Genomic DNA, 24,576 nt, shown 5'->3' on the forward strand with positions numbered 1-24,576 from the left:
CTTTGGAAAGATAAATCGAAATATTTCAAACCATAAAGACTATTGAAGTTTGCAAGATTTAATTGTGTTCCACTAAAATCATTTTTGCGTGTTGCATAAGACATAAAATCATTAAAAATTCTTACTTTACTTTCTGTATCATATTCAGTCTCCGGGTAAAAAATAACTTTTCCATATTCTAATCTACATGTAGTGAAATAACTGGCATTATCAGCAGCATTTAGTTTATGTGTCAAATAAGTATGGATTTGCTGTCGCAACATTTAGCTCTTTGGAGATATACAAAGATATGTTTAACGTTTTCCGCACTTGCTGATATCTGATAAAAACCGCTAGCTTGACTTGGTGCTGACATTTGATACATAGATCTCAGGACGATTTAGTTTCTTTTAAAAATGAGCTAACAATATTGTCATATAGACTATCCTTTGGAGTCAATTTTGGACCCATAATAAAATCTATTAAAGACGACTCTACCATCATCTACGGCATCTAATTTTTGAATGAGCTCATCATTCTGTAATGTTAAGTTGAATTGTAATTGCATCGGTATAAGCATCTTATCTTCTAATTCTTCGAAGAAACTGTATCTGTTCAGCGGTATAATAACATTCGTTAAGTTCGTCTTGCTTCAAATCCTGCGTTTTGATTAGCATTGGCAATCAGGTGGTTAGTATCTAAATACCAAAGACTTTTTTTAGCAACTGATCTGCTGAGGTCATCAGAATATTCTAACAGATTCTTAACAAAAGTAACCTTGTGAAGATTATCTGTATCGTAAACGAATTTACCAGCGGATTTAATCATGAGATGATTTATGAAAGAATGTGAGCCATTGATTACTGCCACTCGATCTGCTCCATAGGCTGTTCCATCAGCGAGTTTTTGTAATTGAAATTGCACTTCAAAATACGCATTGTACTAATCATAAAATGCTGATCTGTCAGTAACTGTAAATTTGTAACCGTTTTTATCTTGGTGTTGACCATTTTCCAGCATTCGTATTGTGTCATCAAGTTGGTATCTCACCAACTCATTTCGTTGTAACATTTCACTTGATCTAAAAGGCATTATAATATTAGTTTAGATAAAAATTTAGTTTCTTTTTCTTATGCCTTGTCCTGATATTAAACGATTTAATATCATATCAGTACTTTCTTCTTTAGCTGGTTTTTGTTTCACACCCCTAAGTCGCTTCATTATCAGATCACCTGATTTTTCTGCAATTTTATCACCAGCATATTTTATAGCTTTTTTCATGATTGGTTTGGCAACAGATGATGCCATAGTCCTTATCGGTTTGAATATATTGTCAACAATTATAACTGATCCTTTGTGTTTATACACAACCTTACCCATTTTAGGATGGTAAAACCTTTTGAATTCATATGGTTTCATATTATTACATTACGTAATTCTTTTCAATAACAAACTGAAAGCTGTATCTGTGCCATTAAGATTTATCTGTCGTCTTTTGCCATCAGTTATATATATTCTTATTCTTGAAATGGTGTTCTTATTTACGGGATTAAATGTGACTCTCCATGGTTCCATAGTGAAACTAAATGACGGTTTCAAGACAGATGTGCTAAAACTGTACATGATATCTGTATCTACACCATCAACAAGGCTGGTATTAACCAAATCACAATGAATGTTTAGCATTTCTGTATCTTGACTTAAATTAGGCATTCGTGACCCATAATTTTGAACATCTTTCAGAATGACTCTGTCAAAGCCAATAAGCTCATAAAAATTTGATTCAGTCAAGTCAAGTTGGTAACCTGTTTTCAATTTTATTAATACTCCGAAATTGGCGTGTTGAAATTCTAACGTTATTGGATATTTATCTTGACTATCTTTATCATCATCGTTATCTTTATCATCATCATCATCTTTTCTTATAACGGTTTCAATTTTCAAAACCATGTTAAGATTAATGTAATTGTATACACCACTGGGAAATGTAAGTTCTTTCCAAGTTGAACCATTGTCTGAGCTGTATTTTATTTTCTGATTATTATAACCAGGATTGATGTTTAACCAAGTGAGTGACATGTTTATTATTCTGTTCAAACCAACCATGTACTCATGATTACTGTCCAAAATAATCGGTCTAGTGAAATTGGTTACAAAATTGGCTGGTGTATTGTTTGCGCTACTTTTGTTCAAATAACTTGATGAGAAAATTTCTCGTACCATATACAGTTAGTTAGATTATATTTTGAAATAATTTTTATACATTTTATCATATTGCGATTTGTTAATTGTTGATGTTTTCAACAGTGTATCTAAAATGGCAACTCACATATTTCTCATTTTGATTGATGTGTTGCCAGCTAAAATCTCTCCTATTATGATCTCTAATTTTTTAACAAGTTCCTTGGGATCATTGAAAAACATAACGTTACCACCTTTCTGTTTTCGAATTCCAGATCCTTTCATCATTTTGACTTTACTATCGTAATGTTGTATATATTGTTTCAGTACAACATTAGCATTGTCTACTCTTTTATAATTCGTTTGAGCTTCAGACTGAGACATCTTCCCACTTTTGAATTGTTTGGTGACGTTTGCCTTGAAACCTTTTAATCGACTCTTCTTAAATTTTGCATCTTTGATTATTGTTTGAATAAATGCTTTATTTTTTTGTGGCGTCATTTCAGGCTGATTTAAAATCTTTTCCACATTATCATAATTTGCAACACCAATATCATCTAGTGTTTCATTGATTATATCTTCGTCAGCCATCTCATAATCAGGTACCTCATCCTAATCATATCCTGGAGGTAAATGTTGAGGATCAACATAAATCTCTTTTTTACCTTCCAAGATATCCTTCGATGATTCTTCGTAGGTTGGTCGTTTTGGTACTATTTGTTTTTCTTGCTCTGGTAAAACAGATTGATCAAATAAATCACCCAGATTCATTTCTTCAACCTCATCTTCAATATCAAGACCATAATTTGATATACCTTCCTTCTTCTTTGTCTTTCGTCTCATTGGTGGTATTTTCAAATTACTTGTAATAAAACATCATCTAATTTGGTTGTAATCGGTTTAAACACCTTTTTGAAAGATTCATGACTTGTCTGTTTATCAATATCGCTTTGTGTTATTGTATTATGAACATAATTGATTTATTACCCAATTCAGATTTCTTTTTAGCAAGTTCTTTCCACTAATGTAAACTCATTATACTATTATATTATGATGAGATGAAGAAAGGAGCCTCATATTTGGATCTATTGAAAGTGTTTGACATACATGATACAATAAATAATGAACAGTTTATTGAGAGATATTTTAAAAATATGTAATATATATTATATATGAGGTCTTATTGCGTAAAACAGAAAAAGCAAACTGAATGTGTTCCAGGTAGTGCAAAATATATGAAAGCTAAAAATGGAAGAACAATGATGAAATACACTTGTGCTGAATGTGGAATAACTAAAACCAAATTTGTGAAGTCGGGAAACTAAATCAGCCCTTGCAAGACGGGTTCAATATATTTCAACCTATGAATTTGAATTTTGAATTAGCAAAGCAAATTGAGAGAGCTGAAAAAAGAACAAAAGGAAAGGGTATTTTAAGTCCAGTTGCAGACACTGGTGCTGAATTATTTATCAGTAAGGGAATTCCTTATTTGGCTAAGAAAGGTACAGAAGCTGTAAGATATTAGGCATTAGAATTTATGAGAGATCCAAAATTACAAGAGAGAGCGATTGATTATGCAATAAAGAAAGCAACCCCTGTTATTCAAAAAGTTGGATCTGAAGCAATCAATCAATTATCGCCTAAAGTTAGGCCTAATTCTAAATGCAAAACTGGCAGAATGGATCCGGATAGTGATATGTATAGAAGTGGCGGTTCTATCAATGCTAAGGATTTGAGCAAAGCCAATCGACTAAAATTCCTTATAAAACATGTGTCTGATATGTTGAAAAATCAATATAAAAAATCAGATTACCCAAATGGTATAACTATGGAACAACCAAATGAGTTGATAGATCAATGGTTTGATCGCGTGGCCAGAGGTATTCTTGATGGTGATTACATATTGTTAAATCCTTCTTATTATCTTGGGAAAATTGGAAAAAGGGAAAAAAGGGTGATGCCGTTGATATTCTCAAAGCTATTGGCAAACTACCAAAACCGAAAAGCGGTTGGACACCTGAAAAGTACAAGCATATGGGTCCATATAATCCACTTGAAAAACAATTAGAATACGACAAAAATACTGGTGAGGTCACCAAATGGCATGTACAACCATATAACAAAGTAGATGAAATAGCTGCTTATCATGATATTTGTTACAACATGGGTAAAAACAAAGGAGATTGTGAGCGACAAATGGTTAAGTCATTGGATGCCAAAGTGGGGATCAACAACACCATTCTTGATTGACAAAAAAACAAAAACTAGGTCTTGGTGTTCCAAAAAAACGAAAAAAAAAGCCGTCGAGTAACTAGCGAGAAAAATTAGCTGATGAATTACATAAACCTCTAAAACGTAACTTTACTCGACGGCGTGTAATATGCAGTCTTATTATATGGAGAAGAGTATTTTACTGGGAACTAAACCACTCGTAGATTCCATACGCCACTTCATCCGGGACCCGAGTGGCGTATTTTCCGTATGTCACCTTTGTGAGTGTCGTATCGTTCAATGACGTCACGATTCCCGCCTTTTACTTTTGTTGAATTGGTTTCTCCATATAATAAAAAGAACATTACACGTTGGCTCGAAGATATGAGTTTTATGTTCTCGTGGCAAGAACAATATCTCACGAGTGAGCGAAGCTCACTCGTGAGATATTGTTCTTGCCACGAGAACATAAAATTCATATCTTCTCGCCACCGTGTAATATCCTCTATATATTGATGAAATATGGTGTTCTGATTTAGTTTAAATGCAACAATTCAGTAAATGGAATAAAGGCTATAGATATCTTCTGATGGTTTTAGACGTGTTCAGTAAATATGGTTGGATTGTTCCATTAAAGGATAAAAAAGGTGAAACTGTGGCAAAAGCTTTTCAACAAATATTCAAAGAAGGCAGAAAATCGCAATATCTATGGACTGATAAGGGTAAAGAATATTATAACAAACATTTGAAAGACTTATTTCAAAAGCATAATATAACACTGTATTCCACTGAGAATGAAGAAAAATCATCTGTTTGTGAAAGATGGAATAAAACAATAAAAACTAAGATGTGGAAGCAGTTTACTGTTCAAGGTAATACACAGTATTTAGACATTTTACCCAAAATATTAAAACAGTATATTAACACTAAACACAGTTCAATAAAAATGACACCTACAGAAGCTAGTCAAAAGAAGAATGCAGGAATTGTGTATTTTCTCTATGGTGATATGGAACAATCATCATCAAAACCAAAGTTCAAAGTTGGTGATAAAGTCAGAATAAGTAAGTACAAGAGAAAAGTGTTTGACAACGGATATACCCCAAATTGGACTGAAGAAGTATTTACAATTGATAAGATCCAATATACGAATCCAGTCACTTACAAATTAAAAGATCTCAATAATGAAGAGATACAAGGCAGTTTTTATGAACCTGAGTTGTTAAAAGCCAGACAGGATATATTCAGAATTGAAAAAATCATCAGGAAAGATCATAAGGAAAAGCAAGCTTTCGTTAAGTGGAAGGGATACAATGATGACTCCAACAGTTGGATACCTTTGACAGATTTGAAAAATATATAGACATTAATTGAGTAATGTATATTGATGTGTGTAAAATAATATAACCTATATGTGACTATATGTGTTAGATGTGTTTTTACCACATCTGGTTTTTGCTATATATTTAGCCAAAAATATTATTGTTTCTGGCTATTATTAAAAAATATATAAGAAATAAAGAATTATGATATAATGTGATAATATGGATAGTATAAAAAATAATAAAATTGGAAGACCCAAGTTATATTTTACTGAAGAAGAAAGAAAAAAAGGAATAAACCGTGCAAAAGCAAAGTATGGTATGAATACTAATTGGTATTGTGATATATGTAAGAATAATAAAAATTATAAAATGTGTGGGAAAACAAAACATTTGAACGCAAAAACACACCAAAGAAATGTAAATGGCATGAATAAAACAGAACTCGATAAACTAAATAAAGAAGAATTTATCAAACTCTTATTACAGAGATGATGAAGTACTATAATCATTTTTTATAGTTCAAACAATCTATTTGATTGGAATTTTTGAATGCTTGCATCCAAAAATAAACGAAAATACCTAAAAGTGAAAAAGTATCTAAATTATATATTTGGATACGAAAAAAAAATATTAGAGTTTTGAAAAAATCAGATCTCAAGAAACTCAAACAATCACAACTGATAAAGTTGTTACTAAAGCAGGATGCGCAACAAGTATCTCAAATGAATAAGCCAGTTCCTGCACCAAGGATGGTGAAACCAATTCTTAAACCACGCAAGAGCGTTAAACAGATGGTAAAAGAGTATGAGGAAAATATCATTGCTCCTCCTCTGCAATTCCAAGATGGCTATAGACCAGTAGCTGAACCGAGAACAATAAAACCACCTGCTGCGGCTCTAAGGACTAAATAACAAAACTGGATCAAGCTCTAAAGGGTCATGCAGCATCATTTGAAGTAGACTTAAGACATAACAAAGATCTATTGCTTCAATTACAAAACACGAGAAAAGCGATAGAACACCATTTCAAAGCTTCGAAAGGATTAAAATTCAATGAAACACTGAAGATAAATTTCAAAATAGGGACTAATGATGAAATAACATACAAAACCGCTTATTTCAACAGCAAAGCTAAAACCGTTACAAATGTTAATGAACTGCATCAAGAATTCAAAACCTCAGAAGAAGAGAATTTGAATAAAATTGCAACTTGGCCATCAGAAGGCTCAGGTTGGACTGTTGACAAAATAGACAATCATTACATTAATGTGGTAAGTTACAGTCCCTTGAAAGGATCATCTTACATACAACTACCAAAAGAACTACAAAACTCAGAAAAAGGTTTGATTAATATGAAAAACAAAGATGATGAATGTTTTCGTCGGTGTCATATAAGGCATTTGAACCCACAATCAGTACATCCAGAGAGGATTAAAAAAGTGGATAAGATGTTTGTAAATGAATTAGATTATTCCAATATTGAATTTCCAGTTGATGTTAAACAGTATAATAAAATAGAAAAGCAAAATAGCATCAACATAAACGTATTCGGTTATGAAGATAAACAACCATTTCCTATTTACGTTTCAAAAGAAAAGTTTGATGATCAAATGAATCTTTTGTTGATAACAGAGGGTGGAAAGAAACATTATATTTTGATTAAAGACTTTCATAAATCCATGTACCATCAAACGAATCATAAAGAGAGAAAACATTTTTGTATGCATTGTTTGCAATGTTTCAGCTCAGAAAAAATTCTTAACAAACACAAAACCGACTGCATGGTCATAAATGGTGAACAAGCTATTAAAATGCCTGAAAAAGGTGAAACGATTGTATTCCAAAATCACCACAAACAGTTACCTGTACCATTCGTTATTTATGCCGATTTTGAAGCCATCACAGAAAAAATACAAGGTTGTAGACCAAATAATGATGAATCATACACTGAAGCTTAGCAATATCATAAAGACTGTAGTTATGGTTATAAAGTGGTTTGCTGTTATGATGATAAATACACAAAACCAACACAGCTATGTGAGGTGAAAATGCTGTTTATAAATTCATGGAAAAAATGTTATATGAAGTGAACTACTGTAAGAAGGTTATGAGAAATAACTTCAACAAGCCATTGAAAATGACTGATGAAGATAAACTGTGCTTCAAACAAACTGATAAATGTCATATTTGTGATAAAACATACACGGATAAAGACATGCGTGTTAGAGACCATCGCCATATTACTGGAAAATACAGAGGCTCAGCTCATCAAGAATGCAATTTAAAACTCAAAATAAAGCCAGAAGATATTAAAATTCCTGTTATATTCCACAATCTATGACAGCCATTTTATAATGGTACAGATTGGTCAAATAACAAAAACAAAATAACAAAAATAAGAAAGGAGAAGAGCAAAAGATGAATATAAATGCAATACCGAATGATATGGAGAAGTATATGACTCTCATGTTGGGTATTCAACTGACGTTTATTGACAGGTTCCAATTCATGAGTTCAAGTCTTGATAAACTTGTCGGCAACCTTCCAAAAAAATTATTGAAATATACATCACAAAAATTTCGAGGTAAAAAATTAGATTTAATATCTCAAAAAGGTGTCTATCCTTACGATTTCATGGATAGTTTTGAAAAATTCAAACAAACAGAGCTGCCCACAAAAGAACAATTTTATAGCATTCTGAATGACGAGCACATAACAGATGAAGAATATGAACATGCTCAAAATGTTTGGAAAAAATTCAAGTTAAAAAACATGGGCGAGTATCACGATTTGTATTTGATATCTGATACACTGTTGTTGACAGATGTATTTGAAAATTTCAGAAAAACATGTCTGGAGTACTACAAATTAGATCCATGCCCCTACTTCACAAGCCCGGGATTATCTTGGGATGCTATGTTAAAAATGACCAACATCAAATTAGAGTTAATGGCTGACATTGACATGTTTCAATTCACTGAGAAAGGCATGCGTGGCGACATATCATACATTGTAAATCGATATGGAAAAGCTAATAACAAGTATATGAAGACTGACGACAAGAAAGCACCTTCAAAATACATCATGTATCTTGATGCTAATAATTTTTACGGTTGGGCGATGAGTCAGTATCTACCAACTGGCGGTTTCAGGTGGATGACAGAAAAAGAAATTAACAAAACAGACTTAGCAAAGTATAAAGACGGCAGTAAAAACGGATTAATGTCGGAAGTTGATTTAGGATATCCGAAAGAGCTACATGATCTACATAATGATTATCCTCTTGGGCCTGAAAAAAGTAACCGTAACTGAAAATATGTTGTCAGAATATTGTCAAAAAATCAAGAACAAATATAACATTTCAATCGGTCAAGTACAGAAACTGATTCCAACTTTGAGTGATAAAAATAAATATGTTATTCACTATCGAAATTTACAGTTGTATCTCGCTTTAGGATTAAAACTGAAAAAAGTACATCGAGTATTAAAATTCAATCAATCTCCTTGGTTGAAAGAGTACATAGACTTCAATACACAAATAAGAACTCAAGCGAAAAATTCATTCGAAAAAGACTTTTTTAAACTGATGAATAATTCAGTCTTTGGAAATACGATGCAAAATATTCGTAAAAGAGTAAAATGAACTATTAAAAATGTCATCAAAACCGACTTATTTCTCATCAAAAATTTTTAATGAAAATCTACTAGCTGTGCTTAAGATAAAAGAAACACTAACATTGAACAAGACAGCATATGCGGGAATGTGTATATTGGACTCGAGCAAGACATTAATGTATGATTTCCACTACAATTACATCAAACAAAAATATGGAGACAAAGCAAAATTTTTATTTACAGACACCGACAGTTTGACATATGAAGTCGAAACAGAAGATGTTTACAAAGACTTTTGGAATGATAGAGATAAATTCGATAATAGTAATTACAATGAATCCAGCAAATTCTACGATAAAACCAATAAAAAAGTTATTGGTAAATTCAAAGACGAAGCAGCTGGTGAAATCATAAAAGAATTAATTGGTCTGAGAAGCAAAATGTATTCATACGTGAAAGACAATGATGAAAACAGTAAAGCAGCTAAAGGTATCAAAAAGATTGTAATCAAAAAACACATCACACACGAAGACTACAAAAACACATTGTTCAAAAACGATCAAATATATCACAAAATAAAAACCATTAGAAGCAATCAGCATCAACTCGGAAGCTACGAGCTTAACGAAATGTCATTGTCTTGCTTCGATGACAAAAGGTTCATATTAATAGACGGAATAAAATCATATGCCTACGGGCATTGTTAAGTTCAAAGTCAACATTTCACTCTTCAAGGGAGGAAGACTGAGGTGATGGCGTTTTCTTCTTAGACTGTTCAGCACCCGGTGTAGCATTTTGAAGAAGTGTCAATCTTCGTTGCTTTTTGAACTGGTGTTTCTTCATTTTTCGGTCATTTTGTCTTTCAGTAATTCTTGCTATTTTAACAGCCAATACTCTGCGAGAACTTTCGTTCCTCATAGCTACTCGGAATTGCTGAATCATTTCTTCAGCCATGTGGAGCCCCTCTTCTGCTTTTTCTAAGTCCGCAGATTGATAAAACTCTCATCTCCATTTTTGTATATAGGTGCTTCATAGTATACTCTTTGCAGTCTTTTGTGTTGTTACACAAACCAACATACCTGTCATCTAAGGCCCGTTCCAAACGCCGAACCATTCATGCGCCGAACCTAACTGATGAGTTAAGTACGGCAGAAGAGCGGCGTTTGAATCAATTTGGTGCGGCAAACAACTTTAAACTTGGCAGGGTCTATCGCACTACGCGACGTTGGAGCGGCAACTGATTCATACGGCGTTCTCCTCGTGTGTCGAACCTAATGCACAAAGTGCTGTTATGTATTTTTCATATAACGGGACTCGTGATTGGCTCAAAATTGAGTGGCGTGACCAGTCATGCATGAAGCTCGAAGTCATCGCTAAAAATAAAGACAACAAAACATGCCTTTGATTCATGAGAAACGGGACTGTGTAAGCGAGTTTCTTTAGTGCAAATTCATTTTTTGCTTTTTCTTCGTGATAATAGCCCAGCTTATGAGGTTTCCCTTTAACAAGTCGAATTAACCGGGGGAAAACCTGTCTAAATGCAAACACTGAACCTTGAGTTTGAATTTGCTTCCCTAAGTAATAATTGCTATAACAGCGAAATGTTAGTCACAACTTTTCTATTTGGACAGAGTTCTTGAATTCAGAACGCATATTTTCTCGTCGAAAATTGTTACCACCGGCTTCCCGAATTAAGTTCGACGCAAGTACGCCGTCTGAACCAGCCGTCGCCCCAAAGTCGCTCTGAAGTCGAACTTAATCAAGTTTGGTTCGGCACATGAGTGGAGCGGCGTTTGGACCGGGGCTAACTGGCGTAAAGAAGTAGGCATTTTGAACTACGTAAATGAAGTACGCAAATGAAGTACGCACATTCAACTAAGTTTCAGTGAAAAATTTCACAGATTATGAAGTTGCAAAGTGATCTTTTGATTGGTTAAAAAAGTCATACGACCTCCTCGTGATTTGAGGACAAAAGATCATATGACTGTCTCGTGATTTGAGAAGTTAGGGAAAGTCTCTGTCTTTCTGAGAATCTCATCCGGTCTTTCCAAGAAATGTCAGGCAATTGTCTCGTACCTCTATTTTTTAGAAACATATAGTTTACGTCTGTTACTGATTATCATGTACTTTTATTATCAAAAAGGATCATTATTAACCATGGTAACCATAGAAAAGTGCTCCATCGCTCGCAAAGTTCGTTCTTCCCGCCTTCGCGCTTTGAATTTTTAAACGTTCCTCCTCCCCTGCTCGAAAAAAAAAAAACTTCGAACTTTTTTTATCCTGCGCTGCCGAGAAGCTAAAATTCTGTGTTTAATGTTGTCATGTGCTGACACCATTATTGAAGTCATACAGCGGTGTAGTATGGAGATGGGGAAGATGTGAGGACACGAAGTGTCCTGGCAGACCCATGCTCTATACTACTCAAGTTATCTTCAGAATTACTTTAAGTTACAAAACTTCCATATACATAGCTACAACATAGCTACATTGTCATTGTCATTGTCTTTATTATTATTATTTTAAATTAAATACTTCATTTATACTGCAAAATAGATCAGCTAACTTAAAATGTAAGGACAGCTGGTATAAACCTATGTACAGTAGATAAAATAGTTTTAAGTAGTGTTTACAATAAAAAGTATTTAAAACTAAAAAGGTAAGACTAGGTTACAACAACAACAGCTATAAAAAAACTATACGCTACATTTATGATGTATTCTGCTTTGCTCTGAAAAATATTGAAATGTCTTTTTCTTAAATGTTTTTAAAATTAAGCTCTTAGCCCGTAATTCTTTAGGTAAATTGTTACATTCTTTTCCTGCTGCATATTAGAATTCAAATTTAAAATATATATCAATTTGTTGATCAGCGTGAGCACTAGAAAGTGGTCGGATTCTACTGACATCTTTACTTCCAACAGTTTCATTCACTCTTCATTCACTCTTCATTCACTTTTACACTTTGAATTTTGTCTGCAGCTTTCTTGTCCACATTCTTTTGATGATTTTCTTTGCATTCTCTTTGCTCCTTTGAAATAATCGTCCACGTATGAAGTATTTGAGAACTAAATAAGCGTCTGATTTCATTTCTAGGGCGAAAGATGAATATTCCTGCCTACGCCGTACCTGCTCTGAGCATTGGTAGCACATTTGATTGCAACACGTCAAGAAATGGCATCGACCTTTTCCCATCCGACATTCCAACCAAGACTGAAAATGTCAACATGTTTTCCTTCCGATACAACGTCGTTACCAAAAATGACGATGTCAGAGAGTTGTTGGGTTTACCGTTTGATCTGCCTTTACGGATCAAGGCGAGCCATCTGTCTGTAGAAGGACCTGGAAAGTACTTTAACAACATCGAAACTGACGAAGGAAAAACTGAAATACTGGCTGTTATGAAATGCACCACGGTAAAAGTTATTAATTTCTAGTGGAATATTTTATTCATAGTTAGCCTGATTACACCTAATATTGATTTTTGTCAGATACGTTTATACTTTTTTTACTTGTGAGGTAATTTTATTCAGAAGCATAATTAGAGTCTCATTTTTTTGGATAATTAAGATCTTTTACCAGCACTGTAAGCCATAGTATTCATTTTAAACGCATGTATAAATTGTAATTGCGTTCGACGAAGTGGAACGCAAACCTAATTTTCACCTGTGGCTTTTCAGAGTTGGTCCCCCTGTGCACGTTTATGGGCCGAAAAACCCACATTCCTGTAAGGACACCAAAATGGCCACCCCGCTTGATTTTTGTAGGGGTATGTCACGGCCGGTAAACTGATATCGTTTAATGCTAAGACATGTGATAAGACATGTGGCGAACATGTGAGTATGTGAGCAGGCCACGTGAGCTCGTCTTTCCGATAGATCTTTCTTTGACTTCTTTCCATTCAGTCGCCGTACGCTTCGCTATTGTGTGCTCACAGCGTTAGATTTTGGCGAATTTGAAGACTTCGACGGTAGCATTCATCGAAATCTGAGGGAGTTGTCCTTGTTTATTAACACGACTTGGCTTTGGGATGATAACTGTGGGAACAGCTACATTTTGATTGTATTTGTTGATTAGTTCCAGTTGCGACAGATAGCTCAGTCTTTATCCGGTCGAAATTTTATTGTTTGGAATCGGTGGAAAAGTACTCTGAAGGCAAGATCAATAAGACTACTTTATTCATCAGGGGAAATACTCGAATTAGTCGCACGGAGTTTGTTTACGATAAACGACCACGCGAAACGACCACGCGATTGCAAATGTTAGCTTGAGAGTCTACAGAAACTGGCAGCATCACGCAACGTATCAACGAATCGTGACCTCTTCACTAGCACGGACTTTGACACTATGCATATCTGACTGTAAAAACCTCGGTTGCTGCTGAAAAATGTTGATTTCAGCAATAGACAAAGGTTGAAAGTCAGCTAGTGAAATCATTTATTTACGGTATATATATTAAAGTGAGAAAGTCGAACGCACTTTCATAATCTCTGATTACTACTAGTTTTTATCTGATTTTAGATTTTCATTTTCTATTTTCTGTTTCTTATTAATGTATAATCCTGTTTTTATTTTTGAAGAATGTATCTACTTTAGTACGCTGGACAAAACTGTTCTGGATCGACGTTTTACAACAAAAAAATTAAAACAAACAAAGTGGCACATATAATTTTGTGATTGTCATAAACTTTACTAAATTCCACACATGGAAGCTTATTTTTATGAGGATCACGCAAGCAAGGCTTGCGTTACACCTTGTCCAAATTTGGTAACTGAGTCACAAAATTATGCAAAATCACGTGATTTCTGAGAAAAAGAGAGTCACATTTGGAGTGTTGTTTTGCGTGGAAACTCTTTACGTGCTGGTGAATATTTTGTCAAGATTTTCACAAGACAGCATGAGAAAGACGTACAACTTATTTGATGGAAATGCGATACAGTGGTCAGAAAGCGATATTCTTTAAGTCTTTAAACTGTTCTTGCCACAAGATCGGTCTTTCACCTGTTTTGAAGATGGCTGCCTCTAGCTTGAGCTTCGCACAAGCTAAAAGTGCACAAAATACTGCTGTTTAGTAAAGCGTTGTCGGCCAAGAACCTCAGACACTGCTTTTTGTGCTTTTAGAAACGTTCCCGGACCTGTATCTGGGCTCATCTACCAGGAGCTTGCCATTTTCTCGTATTTTCTCGTATTTTCTTGCATAACAGCTGGGAATAACTTTGTTTGATTTGCCTTGTAGCCCTTCAGTGGTAGCATCACAACTTGAATCTTTGATTCTCTAAACCGCTGATGTATCACAGGATTATAGTGCTGTTTAGATGGACTATTGCTCCTTCCTCGTGCCATCTCTTTGAATTCATGAAAAAAATCCACAAACACGTAACGATTTTCTTCGCACAACAACACTGGTCTAACACTACGATGTTGTGTAAACCATAACTGTTTTCTTCTCAGAAATGGCGCAATTTTCCGTACTTTTGTGATTCAGTCCGCAAATTTAGATAAGCTGTAACGCAAATGGCAAGTTTTCCTTGCGTGATCTATATGAAAATAACTTTCCATGTGTGGAATTTAATAAGGTTTAAGACTATCAAAAAATTATTTGCAACGGTTTGTGTGTTTTAATATCTTGTCGTAAAACGTCGATCCAGAACAGTTTTGTCCAGCGTACTAATTAACAAAGTATGCTATTATTAATGTATCGACTGTAAGAAATATGTCACCACAGTCAGATTTTAATTTGCCGTTGTTACTATTATTGTCTATTACATGATCATGAATTATGGAATTACGATATCTTTACTGTAAAGCGCATGATCATTCAGTCATGTTAAAATGCGCTATATTAGCTGACAATGATAATTTTATACAGGGGCACCTAACAAGAACATAGAAGCAAAATGATTAAAATGTTGTCTGTTGTTTTCCAAGATCGTTTGGTGGCCTTCAAATGGCGCATTTGTGTAAGATAATTTGTTTAAAGTGCTCGGAATTAAGCAGGGAGTTCCAAGGAATGGAATCCTTTGTCCTATTTTACTAGCTTTAGCTGACTTCACGAAAATCAGTACTAGCTGAGGCTTTTCCCGTATTTTTAATAAATAAACAACAGGAATTAGTTCACAAGTGTTACGATATTTTAAACCCTCACTTTGTCCAAGTACCCTTTAGATTGAGAATGATGTATTAATCAGTGAATGACACATGCAAACTACCACTACCACAGCAATTTTCAGAATTTTCTAAAATATCAATAAGCGTTTGAAGTAACTATAAATGTGTAAAATCAGACTGGGGTTTAAGCTAAACATGCATAATTCTTTCAATTTTTTTCTGAACCTGTCAATACGAGTGAAAGCTATTTAAATGATTTAATTTCGTCAGGTGTCCAAGAAAATAGAGGACTCAGCAAGGCCTAATGAGATCTTGAAAAGAGACAATGTGGTTGATGGACTTGGCACACATTATGTCAGACGAGTTTCGTACGGCGGTGAGATGATAGCTAGTATCAAGCTCGATTTTCCACCATCTTTAGTAAGGTAGGCTCTGCTGCTGAACTATGTTCTTGAATCCTGCTTCTGTCACTGACAAATGTTGCTATTCCCATGTATTTTAAAAGCTTTCACTTTTTAGAACTCTGTCCCCGACTACATCAGTTAACCTTGGCAAGACCGCTTGGAGGATTAACAGCTGTATTAACGCATCAGCTGTATTTTGTACAACTGTTATTAGAGTTTCGTACAGAGTAGTAAAAAAATTAATGTCGGTTTACGTTACAAGAAACAATTCAAGTTTCTCAGAATCTCGTAGGCTCATATCATGTCAGTAGACTTGGAACCTGTCGCTCTGCGATGTTTTTCTATTTTTAATCAAGTTATTGTCCTTTTTCCAGACGCTTAGAACAAAAAGCAATCTTGCAGTCATACCTTGAGAGCAATCATCCATTAGTGACTCAATTAAATTTATTCACGAGGAATTTACCGCCGCCCTGGATGCACATGTTTTTTGTTTTCCTCACAGCATCGGACTTTAAGCAACCAGGACGGCAACGCCAACGAAAACGTCGCTTGAAAATATATGTCCGCGTTACTTGTAGTACTTTGTGGTTACTCCAATTCGTTCAACTTGTACAATATGGCCAAACTATCCTGGAAAAGAATTGGTACTAACAGTGTTCACGTTTAGGGAGAGAATGAAAAACTTGCCGTCATGTGCTCACGTTCTCTACGAAACGCTAAATTTGGTCATTTCACGTTGTTGTGGATGAAATGTACCGAAATTAATATAAGCCAGAAAAAAAAATTCAGGCTTGTGCGCACAAGCCTGAATTTTTTTTTTCAGGCTTTCTTTTCACTGCTGCTTAAGTAGTGTTTAAAACTGCGATGATCACTCACATCTTCATTACTTAGTCCGCAGTTCAAATATGTGATTTTCACATATCCACAATCATCTGCTTAAACTCCCTTGATCAATGATTGTTTACTAAGATTTTCATCAGTTTACACTGCTTACTTTTGTTTCAAACATCGATGACGCAAAAATTCTGGTTTTGCATGGTAACGAAATCTTTGCGTATAAGAGAAATCACTGAACTACTGGGGAAATCAAATCGCAAACTCTGAACATCATTGTTAATAAGTTTAGCTGCCTTAATAATGCATAGCTTAACGTAGATTAAAGTATACTTTCATCAGCTAGAACGAGCAGAGATTAATCCGAATTTATTTTTACAGACCCACGTTCTTTTCCCATGCTTTTCTAAGACGATGAATCTTCATTATACCACCAACTTTGTAGCCCAGCTTAGAGTTCTGCATGTATAAGTTTTCATTTACCAACCAATATACATAGAGGATATTACACGGTGGCGAGGAGATATGAATTTCATGTTCGAGTGGCAAAAACTTTCCGAAGATTTCCGAAGATTCTCCAAAACTTTTCCGAAGGTCACACGAACGTTGCTGAATATTTCCCGAAAATATCCTAAGATTACCGAAGATTTCCGAAGATTACCGAAGATTGCCAAAGACTTTCGAGGAAGACCCGAAGATGTTTCGATGATACACCAACGAATTTAAGAGCAATTTAAGAGACAAACTTATATCAGTAAAATTATCGATATCTTCACGCACTAGTGAGAATATGGAAAAGACGCCACTCGAGTCCCAGATGTGGTTTCGGATGAATTTTACGAGAGGTGTATTTTCCAGTAAAACACGCGTGTCTATATAATAAAAGATGTTATTTCCAACTTAATAAACACGGGCTACACATCATGGCATAACACGCTGAGATAAAATGACTAGTCATTGATCATTGCCTCTCCATTCGACTCCTTCTAGGCCACGGACAAGTGGAAACGTGCAGGGAGAATTGACTTCTCAAGTCGTTGCTGAAGAATTAGCCAGACAGTTGAAAATTATATCAACTAATTGCCAAGGTGCATCCAATATATCCATTTCTTATCACACAACAGAAGTGCCTCACCAACGTTCAACGCCGAGCAGTCTTCCGGACCTGATGAAATTGTATGAAAGCTTCAGTTCACAGACAATCAATAGTCGAAAAGAAATTCCCATTGAGGTATTGTTACATCCCACTGGAAAGTTACGTTCGATGTGTTGATGAATTAACTCAACATAAACATTGATATTTAGTATTAATTGCTGCCATCCAACAATGAGACTCAAGTCAGTCAAGGCAAATTTTCTTACCCGGTTGAAAGGAATAAACTGAGTATTTCTAAATGAGTTAAAGTTGTTTAACATAATTTAATTAGGAAAGAGCCCGGCCCAAATCCTCTTGCCTATCGCCGTTTAAATTTTAATAATAATCAAATGTGTGTATGTAAAGACAACACATTTTCTGAGATACCAAAGCATGTTGCAGTAGTCCACAAAGGAAAACGGTCCATAACAAGAGAGGATCAAAGTAAGAGAGGCAATTCCCCATATAGGCTTAATCCCCAACGTAATCCCATTAAGTTATTTTTAGATCTCCCGAGAGACGGTTAAGTGAAATCACATGCCATGAATTTTATCCGGGTGGACAGCTGAGCCGATTCCCACGCAATGCTACGCGATTGATTATAAAAGCAAATAGCGGAACTTTTGGAAAGCGGTGCGTGGATACGTTTTGTGGAGGAATGAAAGTCTTAGGACAACGTAGATTGAAAAAGAATTTCAGTCGGCAGGATTTGTCTTGGAGCCTAACTGTGTGAAAATTGTACATGAGTACAAAATCCCCTCAGTCACTGAAATCGACATTCTTTTAACTTTCTAATCAAGTATGTAGTCCAGAGATTCGTTTGGAAAAGGGTGAAAAAGAATTTTTTAATGCAAAATGGTCACATTATATTTAGCTGACGAAAATTGAAAGCCACTATTGAACAGACGAGCATAAACATCACAGCCTCATCATCATTACCATCATCATCATCATCATTATCATCATCATCCTCAGCATCATTTATTTGCCTTATTAAAAGAAAAGAAAATTAAAAAGGGGTTACGATTGGGATAAGGCCTATATGGGGGATTGCCTCTCTTACCTTGATCTTCTCTTGTCCATAATTACTCACTTCCATTGAATGGTTACTTGTATTTTTCCTCTTTAACTAGGTTGAACTTCAACCAACTGAGACAGTGATACCATCAGTGAAAGCTTACTTACCAAACAGGGCTTTGGCAAACGCACTAGAGGAAGTAGAAAACCGGTTTGACGATCTTCGCGCTGCTCAGTACTTGGTAAAGAAGCATCAAGAAACTGACGAAGCACTTCGCGAGGACATGAAACGTTTCAGTCATGAGGTGGATAAAGTGTTGCAAATATACATGGATACCATGTCAACTTTAAACTTGAGTGGAGGGGAAAGCCAGTTGGATGGTTGCTTGACCGCCTATGAAAATGCCTTAGACGGGTACGACGAAGAAGGAAAGTTCGTTCATTTCTGGAGGAGATTACTCCAGAAGGAGAAGGTTGGTGTTCAGACGCACATGCTTATTCCAATACATCTGTATGATCACATCTTTTTATTTCTTCAAAATGACTATTTCCCTGGCAAGAGACGTATTATTTTTACAATTTGAAGAGCGACGTTTTGGGGTTCAAAATATAATTCAATACCCTAACGACGAAGCTTGCACTAGGAACGATTTTAGAATAGGTGGTTAGCTATCACGAGTCTAGATCTCGGCCAGAAAAATGGGACGAAAATTAAATTCTAGAAAAAGTCAGTTAGTGTTCGTGCTAACATTTTTGTAACCTTCAGCATGATTAATTGAGCCACAGTGAGTTGCAGGTTTTTAGGATTTAAGGTTGATTCAAACTAAAGATTTTTTTTTTTCTTTTAGGTTTCAGCCTCTAGTATTCAGGTAAGAATTCTAAAACTCATTTCAGTTCTCGATGGTAGGTATACTTATGGATGTTTCAGGGATTGGTTTAAAGTTTTGCAATTAAATCTATAGATGTTAGGCTCGATTTCCGCCGCTTACTCGAGTCAGGTCTACGTTCCTCCCCGAGAAGAGACGGCTGGACGCGTGAGCGACAAAGCATGTCTGTGACGTAAATTCATAATTTAATTCTTGCGGCGCTTCAGGTGGCCGGAAATGTCACCTGATGAAAATCATAGGCAGGCCCACATAACGCCTACGGCTCGTAAAATTTGTGGCGTTTTCGCAACTTCTTTTAATTTTGGCCCTCCAACCTATTTTGTTTCACATTATTGTTGGGGAAGGACATTACATGTTGTGTTCTATAGAAGAGTAGAGCAGAGCTGTTTGACTATGGTGTAGCAACTGTCATGTCAAAGGTCACGCACATGATGTTGTATGATGTGCGTGGTGTTGACACCATGTTTATGTTTTGCTAGTTCGCTTTGCTTCGGCTCATTTAAAAATTTAATTTTGTCTGGCTTCGCCAGAGACTGGTGTCGCTTCCCTTCAAGAAGACTGCCGTGCACATCAATTCGACTGAGTGTTTTGTTTCTTGAGATCGATGTTCGCGTTTATCCCTCTCTTCGTTGACTTTGTTCGTTATCTGACATTCTGGCACCACATGATTCAAATATAGATTCTAACGTATAAGGCTGTTGACTATTTTGCGTGTTGTATATGCCACTATGGTTTAGATCAGGCAAGATTTCATCAGTTGACGGTATTTAGTTAAATGTCCCACTAATGCGATCGCACTTCATATCGCACAACTTTTTTGCTACTGCGAGAAAGCTAATTTATGCAGCCTGCTCGATTCAGGCAGGCAGATTTCTTATTGGTTGAAAGTAACAATGTGAAGTCCACGAGTCCAGCCGTGAGTCCGGGGGAGGAGCGCAGGCTCCTTTCCCGAACAGCGGCTGGTAATCGAGCCTATATAGATGTGAGACAAATTTATCCTGCCAGGGTTTTCTATCTTATAATTCATGAGTAGTAGCAAAATGTTGAAAATTGCACAGATCCAGAGAAATGGATCAGTGTTGTAATCCGTTTAAGGTCTCGAGCCCTGACCCTAATTCTAACATTATACGCGTGTGCTTGAGGAGACGCTACCTTTAAATAAAGAGAGAGAGAGAGAGTTGTTTCAATCACAAGGTTAGAGCATCATTTATTTCCATTAAGTAAATTTTAATACAATTTTCTATTTAAAAATATAAAATTGTGTACAGTGTATATGACAGAACCTTTTTTGTTTGCTTGATCAAATCCCTCCATGTTTTTCTTTTTTGTTTTGTCTTTTTTTTTTTTTTCGGGTACTTGCGCTCTCCCTTGTCAAGCTTCCACAAGGAAAAGATCTTAGCATTGTATTGATTGGAAGACCTGGAAGTGGAAAAAGTGCGACCGCAAACAGCATAGTTGGAAAGTACATTTTCACCACGACGGCATGGGCAACGTCTGAAACATCGTCAGAATATCAGTTTGGGTCCCGAATAGAAGAGCGAACAATTAACGTCCTAGACACTCCTGGAATCCTCAACGGAGAGTTTGATAAAGAGATCCCCAGGATTCTTCAACATGCACCCAAAGGATTCGACGCCATCATCCTTGTAGCGAGGTACGGCTGCAGGCTCACTAATCTGGATGCAGAGGCTGTGCAACTGCTTCAGGAATTTTTAGGGGACGAAGTTAAAAGGCACATCATCCTGGTTCTCACTTACGCTGACCAAGCTGAGCATGAAACTAAAGAGGATAGAGTCGACGAAGATAGAGAACTCGTGTCCCTTGATGCATACCAACAACTGTGGCTAGGAACTCTGCCACAATGGGCTCAAACGTTTATCCAGCAGATAGATGAGAGGGTGTTGTTCTTCAACAACCGCTTGAGACCGGATAGTCAGCCTGATGCCTACAAAACACAGCTATCCAAGTTAATCGAGGTGAGCGAATCTACCGGCGGTATAAATTATGTGGAAACAATCTACCATTATAATCAAGTTTGCGATACATATTTTGATATACTAAGTCATCTTTGGCATAAGTATTCAAAACATGTCTTGCCAACTTAAGAATCTCGTCCAACTTTTAGTTGGCTTTGTCAAAATTCAATAGACGACAAACTAGCGAACATCGTCCTGGCCAGACGTTCAGCTCCAGTTTCATAAACGCAAAAGCTCCCAAGGGCATCGTTATCCCCTTAGGTTTGGACGCTGGTGCAATAAAAGCTTAGACCTGTCTGTGACATCTCCAATTCCCATCAAATCCGTTGGTAGTTTTGCGGAGTCGTGGGCGAATAAATATCAGTTAGGTAAAGCAATGGCAGACCAGCGATTTTAAATTCTTACAACCATACATGCAAGAAGAACTAATTTTCACGGCTTTGCTTACTTTATGCCTTTTACTTACCAATATTCGAGTGCTTATGTGTTCCACAGTCTTCGGACGTAATACCGTATTGGAAAATGATCCGAAACCTCTGATACGGCATTTTTAAAGAAACTCCAACTTTTAAGATATTCGAAAATTATGATGAACTATTTAAGTATTTAACAAAAACACTGGAAATGTATATTACTAAAATAGGGAGCACGGGCAGACATCCAAAAGTGCATTTATGATGTATCGCAATTGTCAGATACAGTATTCTCTCTATCAAGGCTCCATACCCTTGCCTTAGACCTGTAATGGAAAGGTGACTTATTGGAGCATAGTTGTAAAGCACAAGCACATTTCTGAACGCAATGTTATTTAAGGAAGCGGGGACGGGGGTGCTGAGAATGTAATGTGCTGTCAGATATGATATCAGTCTATCTATCAAGGCTTGATACCTGTTCTTTAGACTTGCCTCCGAAATTTACATTTATTGGGCATAGTTGCAAAGCAAAAATTAGTAGCATGTTAAGAGCTGGAGGTTAACGAAGAGCAGAAAGAGCCGAGGGAGGGGGTGGGTTTGGGAGGAACCGAGGTCATTCTGACACAGTGGACTTTTAACGTTCCAAAATTAGAAGTAATCATAGTAACCAAACTTTGCGGCTTTTTAAAAAATTTACTTGGAGACAATTTGCTGTGGTAGCCAGTGAATAGTCATTGAATTGAATGATGCCAGAGCAACCAAATTTTCGCAAAAAGAGTTTTTTCTTTTCAGAAATTTGAATTTTCCGTTGTAAATTAACAATTTATTAACGTTCTTATATTTATATTAGTTTATAGTTCTTCTATTAGTTTTGATTGGTTTTTGTGGCGTCTTTCTGTTTGGCCAGAAATTCAAGATGGTGAATCCAAGTTAGCCACAATTTGAAAATCATGACTAAATTCACATATGACATCATCAATATCCGTTACGAATCAGTCAAAGGGAACATCTTTGGCCATGCTGTGTACTTTCCAAGTTTCATTTTCACCGCCTTAATACTCTCAAAATGTGTGGAAGGGGTACGAAATCCTAACCTCCCAGGGCTAAAACTGACGTGCGTGTTACATGTAAAAATTTGTTCCAATATCTTAGACGATAGATGCTGTTACCAAAACGACCCCTCCCTACCTGGAGACAGAGCAATCGAGACAAGACTTTACAAGGAAGATAAGGGAAGTTACAAGAAAGCCAACTCAAAGAAAGAGGAAGGATCGAAAAGATGAGTGGCAGATTGTAGACCAACCAGTTGCTGTGCCTGTGGAGGAAGCACGTGACGTAGTGGCCACAGACGACCAAGGTTCTTTGCGCCAGAGGGTCTGGGAAATTTTGGATATGTACTGTATTATTTTGTAGTGACAATGCACTTTGTAATATCTACCGCATTACCGGGTTTGTGAAGAATAACCTAACAGAAATGGATCTGTACAAACGCACTTCACATTTCTTTAGCAAACGACAAATAGAGGATATTACACGGCCGTGCGAAGATACAAAATTTCTGTTCGAGTAAGCGCAGTGAGCAAGAAGGAAAATTTTGTATCTCCAAGCGGACATGTAATTTTCTGTTTATTATCACCTACAAAGTACCAGACCATATTAATTAACTATTTATGAATTTTTGTCCCAAAGTAGAAAAATATGTCACAACTGAAAAAAAAAAATTACAAGCTCCTGTCCATTACAATGTAATAATTAGGAGCTAGCCTATAAAAATGGCTCACAGAGTTTTAGCCGGATTTCGGAAAAAAGCCAACGAAAGCAATACAGCGAAAAAAACAAAAGCCAGCAAACACAGTAACATGTTAACTTCGCGTGAACATGTGATTGTTACGAGTGAAGATGTCATGCTTTCGCTCGAAAGCTCACCTAGTAGTTCTGGTAGTTCTGGTAGTTCTTGTCCTGGTATAATAAACAGAGTTTATTCCATAAATTTTGCCCGTATATGTCTCTGCGCGTATAGAATAGCTGAAGTTTTTACGAGTTGTATACTATTTTGCGAGCGATATGGCCAGTGAAAATAAACGAACAAAACATTGTATGAACATAGACTTACGAGCTGGAGGGGGGGTGCGGGGGGCTGCAACCCCCCCCCCCCCAGCTACGGAAATTATGTGATTTTTCGGGCAAAACCCTTATGATTCGGGCAACGACACTTGAGAGAAAACATTACAAAATAATGCAGTTTGCGTGATTTCCAAAACTCGTAAATAAAGTTTCTAGTTACGGTATATTAGTTACTTTCTTTAGAATTTTTTCTTTCAATATGTTATAGATTTTAATCAGCTTTAGTCGTGTGTTGATAGAGTTCGATTGATTGATTATGTAAGCTTTGAATATAACTAGTTTTGGAATTATAGCAGTTTCATTAGAGGTGGGAATTGTGAACATTTTTGTTTTTCATGCAATTTGAGTGCGTTTGCATCCCGATTTCAACA

The 24,576-nt window shown here is 36.0% G+C and overlaps 2 protein-coding genes across 4 annotated transcripts in view; both read left to right on the forward strand.

Moving 5' to 3' along the window:
• Nucleotides 1-24,519, forward strand: part of LOC110054934 (uncharacterized) — a 43,227-nt gene extending 18,708 nt beyond the window's left edge. For all 3 annotated transcript variants that reach the window (XM_089290368.1, XM_020761311.2, XM_089290369.1), the window contains exons 2-8: nt 12,403-12,722; nt 15,686-15,840; nt 17,644-17,884; nt 18,922-19,278; nt 19,654-19,674; nt 21,069-21,668; nt 23,234-24,519. In XM_089290368.1, the coding sequence (XP_089146494.1) occupies nt 12,411-12,722; nt 15,686-15,840; nt 17,644-17,884; nt 18,922-19,278; nt 19,654-19,674; nt 21,069-21,668; nt 23,234-23,494 (1,947 nt within the window). In that variant the 5' untranslated portion in view covers nt 12,403-12,410 and the 3' untranslated portion in view covers nt 23,495-24,519. The remainder of the gene's footprint in view (nt 1-12,402; nt 12,723-15,685; nt 15,841-17,643; nt 17,885-18,921; nt 19,279-19,653; nt 19,675-21,068; nt 21,669-23,233) is intronic.
• On the forward strand, nt 5,318-5,734 carry LOC110054910 (uncharacterized). The gene has a single exon (XM_020761281.1). The coding sequence runs from the start codon at nt 5,318-5,320 to the stop codon at nt 5,732-5,734; it is 417 nt and encodes a 138-aa protein (XP_020616940.1).
• Nucleotides 24,520-24,576: the final 57 nt, after the last annotated feature.

Source organism: Orbicella faveolata, unplaced genomic scaffold, assembly GCF_042242905.1.
Source record: "Orbicella faveolata isolate gen_17 unplaced genomic scaffold, um_ofav_v1 contig_2, whole genome shotgun sequence".
Lineage (NCBI taxonomy): Eukaryota > Metazoa > Cnidaria > Anthozoa > Scleractinia > Merulinidae > Orbicella > Orbicella faveolata.

What these genes read in the sequence shown, in the direction of transcription:
- LOC110054910 (XM_020761281.1), top strand. Translation starts at nt 5,318, where the DNA reads ATGACACCTACAGAAGCTAGTCAAAAGAAGAATGCAGGAATTGTGTAT.